The 18,646-nt window shown below is 36.4% G+C and overlaps 1 protein-coding gene across 4 annotated transcripts in view; it reads left to right on the top strand.

Moving 5' to 3' along the window:
- LOC140674880 (zinc finger and BTB domain-containing protein 8A-like) overlaps positions 1-18,646 on the top strand; it is a 73,988-nt gene that overhangs the window by 42,944 nt on the left and 12,398 nt on the right. Inside the window, exon 5 of one of the 4 annotated variants that reach the window (XM_072908786.1) lies at positions 17,248-17,839. The exons of 2 other annotated variants lie outside the window; for them this stretch is intronic. In XM_072908786.1, the coding sequence (XP_072764887.1) occupies positions 17,248-17,297 (50 nt within the window). In that variant the 3' untranslated portion in view covers positions 17,298-17,839. Of the gene's footprint in view, positions 1-4,206; positions 16,786-17,247; positions 17,840-18,646 lie in introns of those variants that run through there. One more of the 4 variants, XM_072908783.1, reaches the window with a different exon arrangement.

Here is an 18,646-nt window from a genome sequence, read left to right as displayed (position 1 = left end):
CCGTAACTCGCGCAATTATGATACATGTGAATAAGTTTTATTAATTTTTTGTTACAGTAATTATTTTCTAAATAATTAATATATAGAATTAAATAGAGAATATTATATAGAGAATTTTTTTAGCAAAATAATCTCAGTACTAATTGTGAAATAAGAAGTTTTCCCATCATTTTCTTTTTAATGAGACACACAAGAAAAATTTTAAAACACATGCAAATTTATTGAATGCGCGAGTTGCGATTAATATTTGTGCGAATAATACCGTGCGTTTTCTTGTAAAATTATTTCCTCCGGTGATTTCTTGTACTTTTACTTTGAAACGCGCTTTGCTTCATATTGCTGATTTCGCGGTAAAATAAAGTGGCACGTGACAGGTAACCATGAAAATAAGGCAGTTTGCAAAGGGTTAACACGCGATATCATGCTTGGGGTATCGTTGAAATGGAGTCTTCTGCAAAAGTTCAGTCAGTCTATTCGGAATTCGAGATGTCTTGTCCCGACAAGAGTAAATGGCATTCTATAGGGTGTCTCATAGAACAATCAATGCAAGAGATTCTTCAAGAATTCTGAAGAAAATATTTTCTTAGTAAAGTTTAAATTTTACTTTACCGCCCTCGAATATGAGGAATCTATGATTCTTAAATATTTTAAGCAGTGTTTTAGAAAATTTAAAGATTTTTATAATCAAGCAAAAGTAAAAACAAAACTATGAGAATTTATTCTATACAAATATATGTTTGAAAATAATGACTAATTAAATCTTCATTAAATTTTTATTTTAATCTTCACTAAATTTTTATTTTATTGAAAATGATTGGTCACTCTATGTTTCCATTATGATTGTCGGCGGATATTCTGCATACTTTCAGAGGTGCGTTAAAACGAATATTGATCAGTTCAAATGGGAGCATGAGCTTTCAGGGACTCCATTTTTCCAGATCATGGAACACCTCCCAGTGTCATTTCCCTGTCATGAGGAGTCCGTCGAAGAGTAAATCATTTTCGATTTACAGTCATCGTCTCTTTCTCTTTCTCTCTATAAAAATAAATTAAAATAGTTTTATATATTAATAAATTAAAGTAGTTTTATGTGCAATATGATGCACTCTAAAATATATACTGTTTTTTGACATAAGTTTTATTATAATATACACATACACATACACATCTGAATCAATATATATATATATATATATATATATATATATATATATATATATATATACATATATATACATATATTTATATTGATTCAGATATTTTTAAAAATTTTGCACTCTTGATTGTATACATTTTCTTTGTTTTATTTCTAATACACGTAATATGAATTTGGCGGAAGTAATTATCTCTGATTAAATTATCATGTTGGTTATATTAAAACTTATGTTTGCGAATCAACAAAAGATAACTTACATGAGAGAGACGCTTTGTAGAGGACTGGCTTTGAAGACAGGAATCTGCGATTTGACGTTTCGAGGTGTTCTATGCGTCTCAGCAGGCAGGCGGTTTTCACAGCAGCATTATAACGGATTTATGCACCTTGCAACGCAACGCAACGCAACGCGTGCGTGCATCCTTATGCGTATGCGAGCGCGCGAATCTCGCTCTGCGAACTCTCAGAGTGCTCCATTACGTTTTGGGTCTATCTCTGTTCTTCCGTTTGAGATTGTGGGTGCCGGGCACTTGTGCCTCGAGACAGACAGAACCATTTGGCGTCCTTGAATAATATAACGACCTCGTTTCCTCCGTGCATTAGGATATGAGAGTTAATTGTTTCGATCGTCTCGCGTATACGTATTGTTTTAATAATTAATTCGACCGACTCGGTAGCGTATATAACGGCGCAGTGCGCTTCTTAATTTCTTCGGATAAAGCGTATCGCGCGGATAATTTAATCGTCTAAGTGTTGATCTCACACTTTGAATTTTGAGAACACATCGTGCATAAGACGGAAATAATGCACGATAATTAGTCAGTCTCTTAAGTAGCGAATGTCAATGTTGATTTTTATTTAGCTTGCGAGATTGACATATTAATTGTTTCATTCGTAGCACTTTATTTATTATTACCGAGCACACTCGTGGACTTAACGCGATACCAAGAGAACGAGAAAAGCCCATTTACGATTTCAGCTCGCTTTGCCTACGCACAAACTCTTTGTACGCCCATTCTTACGCTTTTTCTTTGATTAATCGCACTGGTTTGGAGTTTTATCGATGTTTAAAGAGAACTTACATGTCTGCGCTTTGATCGCACGTTTCCGTGTACCACGATTTTAATCGCGTCAAGAGCCAAGTGTTTGCACTTCGTTTGAAAACGCGCGATGTAAATTTCTTCGATGCAACTCTGAATCGCTACTTGATATGCATCTTAAATATCTTTTTTATCTTGTCTTTATATTAAATGAAAATTGCATATCTGAAAGATGTATAATCAGTACTCTCAATATGATTACATAATTATAAAAGATTATTATCAAAAATAATTTTTTGAGAATAAATTTCGAGGAATAAAAATGAAAAATAAAGTTATGTGAGTCACATTACATTATATTTCTCATTTTTTATAAGGCAAATTTTTTCGACAGTAATAATAAATTCGGATACGTTTATTTTTTATATCTCTAACATTATTGTAAACAATTGTCGTTTGTATTATAAAGACGGTGCGAAATTTTTAATGGATACGCGCTTTACTTGCAAAGAACAGCGACGATATTCATTTAACTCGCTGACCCGAAACGTCGTTTGATTTAATATTTATTCCTTCGTTACGTTGCCGCCTTTTTTCGTATCAGATATTTGCTAAAATAACCTGTAAGAGCTGGCGTCTCTCACAAAGCAAAATTCCATGTTTTTAAATACGGAATTATTAAGCGCGTACAAAGAGCGTTTCTCGAGAGAAGTTATTTGAAGTATGAGAAAGATGAGAAGTCAGCGGATCAATTTATTTAAATTTATTTAAACGATACCCTGTATCTTATAATTCGCAAGAAAACAACGACGTCTCGAGGAAACACGGAGGTAACGAGCGATCGATTTTTAATCAAGAACCTTATAGTTTTTCTATTTATCGCAAAAAAGTAACGTCATTTCACGAACGATTCTATTACGAGGCGTTTATTTTGAACGTGTTATAATTTGCTTTGTATTGTTTCCCAAAATACTTTTTTTTTTTTTTTTTTTTTTTTTTTTTTTTTTTCGATTCAATCAATTTTCGATTGTGAGAAAAACTTTTTAAAATCACAATATTATTTTCACGTTTGATTGTGATAAAAATAAAAAGAAAGCTTCATTTATTCTCTTCTCTTTTCTATTATTCGTACATTCAATTAAATGTTTGTTTTTCGTTCTGTCTGTCCCTAGCGATTAAGATTAATGCGCGTGCAGGATATATAACTTATATACATATACAGTACATTTTACCCAAAGAATGGAAGGACAGGAAAGGAAAGGGACGTAGAGAGATAGGAGAGCGAAAGCAACTAAAAAATTCAGGGACGACGAACGCGCGATATTAATGAGAGTGAGATCAGGATCGGAGGATCCAAGGATACAAATCTTGTTCGTATCTTATTCTGCAAGGAGTTAAATGTCCGACGAACCCCAGAGACTCAAGACCTCGGGGATCTTAGAATCCGAGGATTCGAGAAGCAGAGTATCTATAGGTTCAAGATTCCGAAGATCGAATATCTCAAGATCCTAGGACTCGATGATCTAGAGATCTCAGACTCGAAGAATTCGAGAATCCAAGGATTCAAAGACCCAACCCGGGATCTGTGTCCACAATTCTGCTCCGAAGGATTCGAGGATTCGAGGATTTTGGAATCCGCGAGACCTCCGGGATCCACGGAGTCGAATGGCTCCCAAGTATCCAAGGATCCGGCGACCCTCGAGAAAAGCCACTCTAGAACAAAAAAAAAAAAAAAAAAAAAAAATAAGTTTAATCGAGAAACGTATCGAAGTAAAGTACCACAAAAAGCGAAAGCAACACGGAATAGAAACGGCATAGAAGTAACACTAACGTAATCAGAATAACATGACGAAAAAATATAAAAGAAAAAGTAAAAAAAAGAGAGAGAGAGAGAGAGAGAGAGAGAGAGGGGAAAGAGAAAGAAACGAGCCGCCGGCGATCGAGTGGCTCGCCGCGTAGTTCGTGTTGGGTGGCCAACAGCTGAAAGTGACTTGTCTTGTGTTGATGTTGCAGGTTCAAAAGCCTGGCACATGCGGCTGACCTTTGACCGGGTGCCAGGCGGCTGCAACCTTCACAGGTGCAAGCTGTGCGGCAAGGTCGTGACGCACATCAGGAACCACTACCACGTCCACTTCCCCGGCAGGTTTGAGTGTCCTCTCTGTCGTGCCACGTATACACGTAGCGACAACCTGCGCACGCATTATAAATTCAAACACCCCGAAGCAAGAAAGATCGATCTTAATGATTTTATGGCGGGCTCGTTGGCGCTTTCAACGAGCAACGACACCATGAACACGCTATCCTAAAGACGCCGGAAAAGAAAGAAAGAGAGAGAAAAAGGGGAATGTGAGAGATTATATATATATATATATATATATATATATATATATATATTTAATATATATTTAAATATATATATGTATATATTTAATATGTATAAATATATTTTAAGTATATATATTAAAAAATATATATATATATATATATATATATGTAATAATACGCGCCCCACAAGAATTATATATATGAACGATAAAATATATATATATATATATATCAAGAGCGCGCGGATGGCCGCAACTGCAGGAGGGTATTTCGCATACGACGAAAATACGGTCCTGAAGTTACGGGCATTGGGGGAATTATAAGGGCCAATTTTGGCTTTTCTTCTTTCTCGAACACCAAATCTTTTGTAGATTCTACGCTTAAGGGATCGAGAAGTTCTCCTATATAGGGGTCTTTTTTAACAAACAAAAAATAGTAAAAAATAGCAAAAAAAAGAACAGAGAAGATTAATATACAGCGATGTGTACAGTTTAGTGTGCGGTGACTTTTCTTGGGAGTGGGCTTGTTGTAGCTAACTTGTCGAAGCTGTGAGGATTGAGTTTTCTTTTCTTTTTTTTTTTTTTTTTTTTTTTTCTCCTTTCATAGTAGGAGTCGCCGACGAGCGGGTTTAAAGTGCGAAAAACAAAGTCGCGGACCGCGATCACAAGAGGCCGACGCTTCGCGTCGCGCGAATGCGTTTCTCGCGTCGAGCTGACCCGAGCAGGAGAGGTTCCGCGGTGAAATTTAATTGGTTGTGTATCGCCGGACGAAGAAAGCTCGTTATATATCGCGCGACGGCAACAATGACGACGCGTTGCTTTTTCTCGGTTCCTCGGGACGTCGAATCGGTTTAACGTCGATTCGAAGGAAGTGGGTCGCGTAATCCCTTCGAGGCCGAAGCGGCCTCGAATCCCCTTGGCCGTTGACTTTAGCGATCCGAATTGATGTTTTCAACGTGGCAAGGCCTTCTCGAATTTCGTCGTCGAGCCGAGGTAGAGCCCCGCGTTCTCGATTGCGGTACCGTCGATCGATCGATCCGAGACGAGTCGTATTACATAGCGCAGGTCGCTTTATCGGAACCTCCCTCTTTGTCACGAAAGAAACGCGCTCGCACGCGAGAGGAAGGTTTGCTCTCTGTCTTTCACGCGGAGCGTCGTGTCTACCCGTCTCGGTCGTTGCCAATCGCATAATTAGTTGCGATCGATCATGTGCGTCAAGCTTGCACACGTCAACCACATCTGCGACGATGTCCAAAGACCGGGCAGCTTTATCTTTTTTTTCCGTGACAGGAAAACGAGCGCCAATCGCCGATACTTTTAACGAGAGTTCGGGGAAAGTCGCGCGATTAAAACGATATGAACGTTCGCACGGTTAGTATGTGTGCGCGCTGATTTAATTACATAATTATATAATATATATAAATATACATATATATATATTAAATATAAATATTAAATATAAAATGGGAGCAAACGTGGTGCCAATTTCCTCCCGTAGACGCTGCTGCCGACCGGTCGAGATGGCAGCCGGAAAGAATATATTAATGATTCAATTAATTATATATATATCTATATTAATTATAAAACTGAGTCGCTGGAAGTAATTCATTCGATACGCAGGGTGAGTCGTATAGTTGTTGAAGAGTTTATAGTTGAACTTCATATTAGATTGTAATCGTAATACATCATTATATATATATATACACAGCGTCTTCGGGAACCAGTAGTAATATTAACATTTACGCGTGCACGCTCTTACGCACGTACGTGTTCTTTAGTTACACCGTACACTCAAAATATACGCGAATACCACACACATACACACGCAGATATATCGAGGCGTAATTTGCAGCATCGGTATCGCGTCTGCACGATATATACGCACTACGCGTACACGCGAACAGCAGGAACACACGTATACGCGTGAGTAAAACACGCAACGCAAATCGAACAACAACGAAATTTCTGTCCTTATCCATACGTTTGTAAAATTTTCATAACGTTGTGTAGCGCGCTTTGCAGTCCTAATATGAATTTTAACTATAAAACGCGTTACTTGTTAATTAACACCTAAAGTCTATATAATATTATAACGGTTAAGCTGCACGCGTTATTAATATAAAATAATGCGATTGCTGGGTAAATAGTGGAAATCACGGAGACATTCCACGATTCGGGACTTAAGTGCGTAGGCAACAAAATAAGGTTCTATTGTATTGGATGATTTATATAAGAATACTATATTATTTTATACTTTATATAATCGATCACACACTAATAATCTATCATTGGTTGAAGATATAGTTACGTTAAACAATAATTTTTATTCATGGGATGGTCATACAATATTTGTATCGTCGTTGCACATTGATATTTTAATTGGTTGGGGTGCAATCTGTTTGTTCTTCTTTCTTCTTTGTTTGTTTTTTTTTTTTCTTCATACATCGTGAAATTTACGTGTAACGTATATATATATTATAACAATGGTAAAAGGAATACACAGATAAATATACGCCGCTCGAAAGGAATTTAGAAATGATTTCTTCAAATGTTCGTTTTAACTAATAAATATTTGATATTTTCAAGATATTTTAATAATTTCTTTTTAACGTGCCTTTTCGCGTGTGCTTACTTACGACTGTATTTTAATAACGCTTGATTCCAACAGAATTGTCTGAAGAAACAATCTCCTAATTACTTTGAGCGATGTATAATTACACATTTATTTACACAAATGCACACATGAAAGAGAAGAGGAGAGACGCCTCACAGATAGGCGCAGGACACACGACAGAAACAGGAAGTTTTTCTTATCGAAACGAAAACCCCCGTAGCGACCCCCAGCGCCTAATTTTTTTCAGATACCATGATTCACCTTGAGGATTTCGTTTTACAGACAATGCGAGATTTAAAATAATTGCGGATAATTTGCAAAATTAATAATACCAAATTCGAGGCCAAAGTCATGGATCATAGTCGAAGATACCTTTTATTTCAAACGTTACAATTATAATGTTAATAACTGGAATAAAAGCATAGCGACCCCCTCCCACTCTCCATTTAATCAACTTTAGTTTTTTTTTTTTTTTTTTTTTTTTTAAAGACAGGCGTGAAATCTTTCGTGTTTATTATTATTCCGATTTTAAATCTAAAAAATTCTTATCGGGAAACTTATTCTATCGTTCTCGAATGACAGATACATGATGCAACGAGATGTGTGATCGTCTATTTCACGGGGGTCGCTAGAAATACACGCAGGAACACGAATATACACATGTACAATGCATGCGTATACGCATACGCATACGCAGAGTCCGCTAGCTATTCAAAGAGCCAAACCGCAATATTGTGATGAAATGATATTATCGTGGATCTTTTCTCTTTTTTTTCGCAAAAAGGGGCACTTTGCATAGTTAAGGCTACCGAACACGCATATATATATATCTATATAATTTAGTAATATATAACCAGAATATTAATATATTATTTCCAGATTATTGAGTATATATACATATATTAATATATTGGATAATTTATTTTATTTTGTTTTATCGTTTTATGATTTTATATATATGTTATTCACTGTTTATATATACACCGCGCAACATTATATTGCAATATGCGACACACGCAAGATTTATTTATTGACAGGTCGGATTGAATCGTGTTAAACTGCACTTGCAAGCCTACCTCCTTGGCTGAGAGATCACGCGCCGATCTACTTTTCTTTATTTTTTTCTTTGCCTTGTTTTTTTTTAGCTTTTTATTTACCTCTTTATTACTTCTTCGCGATTCGTGTTAGACGACGAACAACTTGGCGCCGATGTGCATCTCGAACATGTATCAATTATGACTGCCGAATGTTCCGCGCGTGTTATCGCAGAACTTGATAATAGCCTTTCAACTCAGATTTATATTGAACCATGATTTTTTTATCAGACATTTTATATTTTTCGTATAAATATTTATTTCTGTCGCAATATCTTAAAATTGTTGTGAAATTAGTGAGATATTAATTAATGAATTAATATTTCTATACGAAAAATGTAAACTTTAATTCTGTGATTGGAAATCAGCATTATTTTATAATCCCTTAGGGGGATTGATTACAATTTTGGGCTCGGCAATTTAATAACATGAGATTAACTCTTTCACACAGAAAAGAAAAGAGAACATTTTAACGCGAAAGAAACAGAATGGAGGAGAATAAGAGGGGAAACACTTTTTACGATTTTTTTTTTTCAGTAATTTCGTCCTCGAAAACAGGGGTAACTTAAACTTGACGCCTCAAAAAATTCACATAATTTAATAAGATAATATCAATGGATTAAAAAAAAATTGCAATTATATTTTAAATTAATCATTAAAGTCAAAAATATTAATGTTTTTTTAAGTAAAAAATACTAATAAATATTTTAATAAAAGAGAATCTATTGTTATTTTTAACTAATTGTAAGAACAATTAACGTAGAGGAATTTTTAATAGGAATCTTAAAACTGAAGAATTTAGATTAAAACCATGAGAATATTAATACAATCTGTAATTTTTTCTGAATTATTAACTTGAAAGGAACCGCTGATCAGATTTTTCTGTCAGCAAGGCGCTGTTTGAGAGCCCCTGTATCGGAACGTCAGCGTAATATTTTTCCGCATGTTTTCACGATGCTCTCGATACGTCAAACTCGGATAAACAATGAGCGACAGCTATAGAGGGTGATGTGGCCGCGGATTTCGGCGCACACGTGATTCTTTCTTTTTTGGTCGATGCCTCCCATCTCGGTGCACCACGATGTATTGCGGGCTCCTTTCGCAGAGAGGGAGATAGCGAAATATTCGTAGACGGAATCAATGTTTCATCGTGCGCGCGAAATTATAGCCCAGACTGCAGCGTCAGGACGTTACGGTTGTGCTTAATTGGTTGACCGCGACAAAGTTTAACACCAGAGTTTGCTTTTCATCTTTCGTCCTAATATTGCGAAAGTCAACTCCGTTTCCGTTCCATCATCATTAGAACGCAGTCGTTGTTAGCCAGCCGGCGGCTTGAAGAGCAACTCAACCCTCGAGAAACTTTCGTTTTTGTTGCTCGTACGAGTGAATATTGCAAGATGTTGAAGGAGCGAAATTATTTTCGTAATATCAATGTACACATACTTTCGAATATTTTTAATTTTTTTAATTAATGCTGAACATCGTCAAAGTTCTCGTGCGTTGCAAAATTATGTGAAAATTCACAATACATTAATAATATTATGTAAATGAATGATATTGATCGACTATAAGTTATCGCGTGATTATTACAGTTTTATTTCCAAGTAACATTAAATTGAATTATGATTTTATAAGAGTATCTCGTCAAATTAATCTGATCGTATAGTTTATATGAATGGAAAGATTATATATAATGAATCATTAATTGTTATAAAGTCCGCGCGAATGTGCAAGTACAATGTTGTACCTATAATACAACGCGAATAATGTGTAATATTGAAATAACACTTTTGCATCGTGCGATATTTACATAAACAATAATGATGTATTTACACGGTTACGCGATTATTATTCAACAATATATTCGCGATTTGATACGACTTTTTGCTCATACTGTATTTACATACGCTGTTGGACGTTTGTCGACGGTTGCTATCAATTTCCGGAATTGTTCATACACGAATTGTTAAATGACCGCAAATGTACAAAGCATCCGACAACCGACATACACAATATACTTTATATACTAGCACACACAGTTTTATGCATAAAAGAATTTTCATGTCGCGTAATATTGATAAAAATTCACGAGAACAATTTTTTTTTATTATATCGATGTATAAAAAAATCAAAGAGATTCTAATGCAATCAATCTACATGAATTGATTAAAATTTGATAAAAAAATCATAATATATGTGATCCTATCAGATCCTGAAATTTCGATTTTTATATGTATAGTTTTATATGTATAAATTATCTTCAACTTTTAGACTTTTTGAGACTTCTTTTTCAAGTTTCTTAAATTATCTTTTCTGAAATAATTTTTATAGCCTTTACCTGTGTGAGTCCTTTCAAAATTATTGTTAATTATTGTTTATTATTGTATGAGTTTTAATTTTTGTTGTAAATTTCATGTTTTATTATATCACGAATCGGAAATCCGAAGCGTTTGCACGCTCGTATCGATCGACTGACTGACTCTCACGACAATCAAGAGCGCTTACCGATTACATACACATACATGTACATACACGCAAAGCACGATGCTCGGTATGCTACGTATTCCAAATATTCACGGATAAATAGTTGAATGAGTAGAAGCAATAATAGAACCAAATATGAAACGAAACGCGGTTTTACCCGAGAGTATCGTAAAAACATATCAATCTTAGTGTCTTTCAAACTTTTCCGTACAAGATGTCTCCGGAAAGCATGTCGTTTTGAATTTTAGATCGTATCTTTCATTATAACATAATTTTAACTTCTTGTTATTATCTTATTTGAATTCTTCGAACCTGAAAATTTTAGCAATTGAATATTTTTCTCGTTGAAAATTGTTGCAAAAATTATATTACATTGCTAAACAAAGATTGGAAATTTTTTTATAAAACAATGTATATATTTTTATTCATAAAACTATTTCATCAAAGTGTTTTAAAATTGAATAATTGCATTAAAATTTGTTGCGGCTTATTGTTTTTTTTTTTTTATCTTATATAGTCTTCGAATTTATTTCAACGTATTAAGGGAGGCAGAACCGGAGGAGAAATCCGGATTTGAAAAACACTACGAGACTGCCGATCCCCTTTCGAGGACGTGTAAATACGAGCAAAATCGAGAAACGACCGCGAATAAAGTCCCCGTCGACTGGGAGACGTAATCGACGCGGATTGTTCTGTCTGCGCGTTGAAACCAGATGAATGAACTTTCCGCCACCCTTCCATGTGTGTGCGCGCGCGCGAAAGGTGATACATGTGCAACACACCACCGCAGGTTTTTCGTACCATCGTAGCGCTTTCGCGATTCCCCTCCTCCTCCCTCCCCCCGTGTTGCATTATCGTATCCGTGTTTGCGGACTAATTTATTCGCGGCGCCGACGCCGACGCGCGATTTGCTTTATGATTTCACCTTCTCTTCCTTTACTGTTGCTTTTCCCTTTATATCGCACCCTCTTTCGCGACTTTGCATTTCTGCATCACATGAAATTTGACTGTACGATAGGGACGCGACACAGCCAAATTAAAAAAAAAAAAAAAAAAACCTGTCAGAGAAATTTAAATCCAAGGTTGATGATAAAAGCGGGCTCACTCTCCGAATGAACTAATAATTTAGTCATGTTATAATATTGATCGTTCCAAGCGCAAAGCGTCGGCGAATCGAAAATTTTAAATTGGTTATTATTAACGAAATATCGCACATTAGTAGACTCAATCTTTGGATTTTTGCAAATAAAGAGATTTCTTAAAAGAGAAAAAGTACGCGAATAAAAAGTATCTCGAATCTTAAGACGTTACGCATCGCGTGATTTCTTTCGTTCTTGTTCAGATATGCGTGCGCGCATCACGACATCACTCTAAGGACCATTAGAAAATTAAAACGCGGTAAAAAGTGAAACTCACAGTGAATTCGTTGCCAAGTACAGCGACGCGCGTGAAAGTCGACAGAAAGGTACACTGTTGCAGTCTGTGCAAACCGGGCAACAATAGGAGTAGCAAGAATTGAATTAAAGTACTGTCACAAGTGTCGTCATTCCGAATAAAATCCCCGATAAAAACCAACTTGAAACGCATAAATCAATATAAACGATATAAATTCTGTCAAATCTTCTGTGATGCACGTGTTATGAGCCAAATAAATTGACGGTGCCTGTCATTGCGATAACAAAATTGGAGATTTATTACGGAGCACGAATTAATATAAACAAGAAGAAAAATTTTTTTTTTTATCTTAGAAGCAGTTTGTGACCGAAATTTGATTAGTCTCAACATATTAGAAGATCCTAATATACTTTCCGTTAATAAATAACTGTCCTTTAGAATACACGTGTTGACACTGGTTATTAGATGTGACAAGATGTCGTATTTCGTTTCGAATGGTCCTGGGAAAATCCAGTGCTTTTCTATATCCCGTCGCTACCGCCGCGCGGTGGAGTATCGACATGTGATTCTCGAAAAAGAAGGTGCCGGAGAAAAGCCCGTGAACGATAACAGCGTTATGGAGTTGCGCAAGGCAATAACCTTTGGCGGAAAGTTTATTTTTCTGGGAGTGGCGTGACGCGCATGCGAGAAATTCAACGATACAGATTTCTATAAAAATCTTCTTTTTCTAAATCCTGTGACTTTTGTACGACCACTCGTAGAATTTCCCTTCTTTTTATCTGTAATAAATACATGTATACATATACACGGTTGAAAACTCTTCTCGGTTTTCGTTTTTCCGCGGACGGAGCATCGGAGCAGACGAAATCATGAGAGTGGAACTTGTGTTACATACAGGGGGTGTGTGTGCGTGTGTGTATGTGTGTGCGCTGTGTGTATCTGCGTGTGTGTCTGTGTCTGTGTCTGTGTCTGTGTTGTGTTCCGAAACGACATATATGTATATACATCACTAGCACGGGTGTATCTCTCTTGTCTGTACTTCCCTCGTTTGAGAGGAGATTAATCTTAAGGATATTTAAGAATTTAACCCCACGAATCACCAAAATAATTCTTAACGTTCAATCATGCAAGTGTCAACTTTTATAAATGTTCGTATATATTTCATATGCAGTGTGTCAAAGATTTGAACAATTTCAGGCTCTAAATGTGTGCGAAACAAACTCTCTATGTAATTAATCTTTATATATAGAATATAATATAGCTAAGAGACGCGCGCGATTCAAGAAAGAAAATCCTGCTAGTGATTTATATCTCTGTTAGAACGACTTTACACATGTAAAAGCTCGCATATATGTCTAATCGTACATGTATCCGCGCACGGATAGCCAAAATAGCGTACACACGCGACACATGAAAAGTAGTAAGAGAGGAACATATGATGAGGGATAGGAGGGAGGGTGAGTGAAAGAGAGAGAGAGAGAGAGAGAGAGAGAGAGAGAGAGAGAGAGAGAGAGAGAAATACTCGGCACGCAATTTTACAAAATATTGAATCGGCCTGCGCGTCGTTTAACTCGGCCGCGGGTCACCTGGCTGTTATATCGAAATCTTTTATTAATTAAACGGAAATTATTACGATATATATATATATTACTATTATTACCACTACTGCTGCTACTACTATTACTATTACTACCATTGCTATCACTACTACTACTACTATTACTACTACTACTACTACTACTATCACTATTACAACTACTATTATTGCTACATATAGGTATTTATATATTTACAACTGCGTGGTATGGAGTGGAACATTGTGATATAATAGATTGGTGCTAACACCTTATTGAAATTGAGATAAATTTAATGAAAAATAAAAAAAATTGTGCAATATATATTGCGATAGTAAAAAATGCGGGGCATGGCGTTGTCGCCCGGTGGACAAGTTGCGTTCTCCGGATACTTTGAGCGATGAGAACGGGCGGGCAAGGACGAGCGAGTGGATAATGTTTCTCTTGAGTTTTCGAAATCCTCGAATTGCATCCCCGGTTATTCATTCGATTCGAGCGGTGGTGGATGCACGTGGTTGAGTAAGCTCGAATTTCGGCCGCGCGGCCTGTGGAATGCGATGACTTGAAAGCGATGCCGAATTACCCGATTGATTATTCGACCTTTGAACACGCCCCCGTGGAGTAAAACCGATCGGGAAGGATCAGATTGCGCAGACACATTACATAAGTACTTAAAGAAATTTAATTCTTCGACACTTAACACTTACAATCTCCCGTAAAGAGATTCTTCGACGGCCTTTATATATCAGGCGGAAAATTTTCTTGAAGCTTCAATTATTGTTAGATTTCATTCTCAATGGTTTGCAAGTTTTGATCCTTCGATTAAAAGTTATACATGGAAATTGGAGCGAATCTGGAGATGTGGTTTGTGCTTTTACTCAACTAATGCGCGTACAAGACGCGCCTCAATCTCAGCTGCGCTGACGATGAGGCGCTCAACTACCCTCAGGATTGCATGAATCGTGAACCGGCGATCGAGGAGACGTTCTAAACGTTTGAATGCGAGAAAAGCGAAGAAAGAAACTATGGCTGTGCAAGTGAACATTATGAATGTAGTTAAATAGGTGTTTCCTAGGGATTAGGCTTAGCTGATAGGATAAGGGCGCGTTTAGGCGTTTTGTTGTTTTTTTTTTCGCCACCGAGCGACAGCACCCCCTGCCCTCTTTGTACATTATTAAATTAAATAAAAAAGTACTATTATTAATATCTCTTTATATAATAATATATATATATACAAATTACGAATTAACTATGGATATATATGTATATACACACATGATATATGTATATATATCTATCTTCAAATATATATATATATATATACATTTTGTTATTTTTCTCGGGGGATGAATAAACTGTAATAATTGTAAATCACACAATATAGGGGATCAGTGTTCCCCGCGAGAATACTGAACGTGTTCTACTCATCATTAAAAAAAAAAAATAAAATAAAATATGAATCGGCGCGACTGTCAGACTGAAAGTTGTGATTTTACACGGCGCGCGTGTAAATATAGAAAACGAACCTCTAAAAGTAGATTCGAAGTTATAAACGAACGGCGAGAGGAAAAAAATCGTTATCCGTTGCATTTTTTGCATGTTGTATGATAACGTGAGAAAACGAACGCATACGAGAGAAAGAAAGAGAGAGAGAGAGAGAGAGAGAGAGAGAGAGAGAGAGCAAGAGAAGAAGGAAGTGTGAAAGAAGAAACGAAAGATAAAGCTTGGAAAAAATGAGAGAGAGAGAGAGAATGCATGCGTGCGTGTGAAAAAAGAAGGAACCAAATCGCGATTAACATCTTTCTTTTTTTCCTAACATGTCTCGTTCCTCTTTCGACACACGTCAAAGAAAAAGATGCATCATCGTTCCCAGGAATGTCATTACGACCGTAGTAGCTATGGAATTCCATACCTCGGAATTTACATATAAAATAATTATTTCGATGAAAAGAATGTTTAAAAAATTTTTTAACATGATTTAAAATTTTATTACTATGAAAATATTATACAAAAGATGCATTGACAAGTATGGAATTCTTTTCTCTCCACCTCCCCCGTCACTGATTGATGACCTTGCGAAAACGTAATGACGCCCTGATCGTTCCATCCGTACTAAAAAACTCAAATGTCTGTAAATTTTCAAGAAAGTTCAGCAAGCGAGGAAACTGGTTCGATCGAACGAATCATAATCGATATCGGAATCGTGATCGCAAATCTTTTGTCGACGTGTGTATCAATTTTTTTTATTTTTATTTTTTATATTGGTTTTGGATCTGCCCCTGTCACTCCCTTTTATCCTCCTCTTTTTCGCCGAACTTTGGTTTTGACTTCTTATTTCCGGTCTTCTTTCCTTTCACCGTTGTCACTCGTTTCGAAGATTCGAAAACTTTCCGATAGTGCAGTTACTTACGGGGACACTATAATATATCATATATAAAAGCGATCGATCGATTAAACACTCTGATAAAAAGAAAGCAAAACCCGCCCGACTTGAAGCGTATGTGTTTAGGAATGAAGTCTGTGGAAAACAAGCGTTTCGATTGCACGATCATCGTTATCGTTGTCGTCATTGTCGTCTATCTGGGCCGGAAACGACGGCGATTGCGACGATCGTCGATAGCGTCGAAACGGCGGGTTGCTCGAGAAAGTTGATATATTTTTTTTGTTACACACATAAACTGTCATTTGGCTCGAAACGTACAATAGATAATATTTAGCAGAAAAAAGGAGAAAATGAGAAATTTGCAGAGGAACTTCTGACCATGCCAATCGAAGGAATGAAATATTTAAGGCGTTAATCGGTTTTATTACGAGAAATTATTCTTACTACTATTTCTCTCTTATTGTTATATTACACGATTGTATTTTTATCCTTATGATTTATCTAACATAAAATCTCTTACGTTTACAACTACATTATTATATACATCTTTAATTCTATAGTGTAGATAATACGGATGATAATGATGATGATAATGATGATATGATGATATGATAATATGATGATATGATGATATGATGATAAACAAAAAAAAATGGAGAATTAATCACATGTGCATTTAATGTATTTCATACTAATTTTTTGATTAAACATAATTGTGTGTTAACCGAGCCGTCTATCTTTCTTTTTTCTTCCAGATCATATTTTTCCCTGTTCGATGTTCGCACAGTGTTCACCGAATAAGCGCAATAGTGTATTAACTCGAACCATTTACCTTTCTTTTTTCTTCCAGATTATTTTTTCCCTGATTGCACGATGTTCGTCGATTAGACATAATTGTGTGTTAACCGAACCGATTATCTTTCTTCCAGATCATTTTTCTTTGACGTTCGCACGGTGTTCGCCGATTATGTTTACGCTCCCGCTTTGTATATATTTTTTTTTTATTTTTACAATTAATATTCACGTCACCTACGTTTCTGTCTTTGTCGAACACCTTGGGAAAGTTATAACTTATAGTTTCAATTCGAGATGAACTGGCGACATGTCTTTACATTATTAGATATTAAACAATCGTATATAATGCGGCGTTATTAGCGCGTTTACACGGGATAATGTGATTTCTCAGCGCTTCATGACAGCTACTTAATCGCAGTGTCTGCAACGGAACGTCTGTGAGGAATCACGTTCACTTCAACACCGTGGATTACGACGACATCTTATCATTTAAGCTACGTTGAATTATTTCGTCAAATTAGCTTGCGCGATAACGCTATTATTGGCGCGAAATAATGCAAGGAATAACTGCGATTATTTTCATCATTTTGTTTTGAAACTATTTTCCCGTATAATGCAAGAGTCATTTTTTTATTCTAATTCTTTCTATTTTTAATACTTTATGACCGTGTTGAATGGATAAAAGAATGCGGACCTGTAAAGATTGATTAAAATACCTTTCTGAAAATGTCTCGACGATCTCGGATTTTAAATTCTTCGAGTCAACATTCCTCTAGATTTTTTGCTCTTTGATTGAATTTGCAATTCCGAATTCTTAGTTTGTTATGTCGCTCGAATCTTCGAACGCCTCGGGGCGCTTGGTTTATTACCCGAACGTAGGTCAGATCGCTGCAGAAGGCGGCGTGATAGACTCTGGCAGATTACATTTCCGTGTCACGTGTGCGCGCGCTCTTATCAGGGCTCCGATTTTACGTCGATGTGTCGATGTGTCGATGTGTCGATGTGTATGTTATGTATGGCGCGTTTTTGCGATTATGTTCTCCGCACCGCCTTCCTTTACTATATACGAGGAGACTGCGGATTTTTACGCCGTTCCTGAGATTCGTGTCGCAGTTACGACGGTAATCCTTGATCGCGACGTTCTTTAGGATTTATGTCGATATGAATCCTCAAGAAGCGTGTTTCTCTACGAGAACGTGTCACTATTTGGACCATGAAGCTGCGTGGATCTCAATCTAAAACAGAATCGTGACTGTCGACCCTATCCTGCAGATTCTATAGATCGATTTTTCATTTTCTTTTGCAGACTCTCACAGTTTTCGACGATGTTTCAAAGTGTTTGCTCTTTTTCGAGTCTCACAATGTTCAAAGGGTATATTTTTAATCTTAGATGTTTGAATGCTGAAAGACCATATTTTGTGATTTTTCCGAGATCTTCAGTGTGTTCGAATTCGTCAATATTTTCGATCGGCTGGGTATCCTCGATTATTTTAATCTCCTTTGATCTCGTACCTCTCGAACACGTAGTTTGATCTCATCACAAACCGCACATTGTGTTTATTAGTGTGTCAACGTCGTACATACAATCGGGTTTTGTCCAAGATTGTCACGCATCCTTATACGCACACGCCACACGCCACGGGAGATGGATTAAATAAAAGAAATAACGATGATGATTCCCCATTTCGAATATCGTGAGTCTAATTTTTGACAACAAAGGGAAAAAATTGGCGGGAAATGAAAAAGAGAGAGAGAAAGAGAAGCGCGCAAAAAAAAAAAAAAAAAAAAAA

Source organism: Anoplolepis gracilipes, chromosome 16 (assembly GCF_047496725.1).
Source record: "Anoplolepis gracilipes chromosome 16, ASM4749672v1, whole genome shotgun sequence".
Classification (NCBI taxonomy): Eukaryota; Metazoa; Arthropoda; class Insecta; order Hymenoptera; family Formicidae; genus Anoplolepis; species Anoplolepis gracilipes.
The sequence above is the reverse complement of the archived record's forward strand: the minus strand, read 5'-3'. Positions and strand labels throughout refer to the sequence as shown.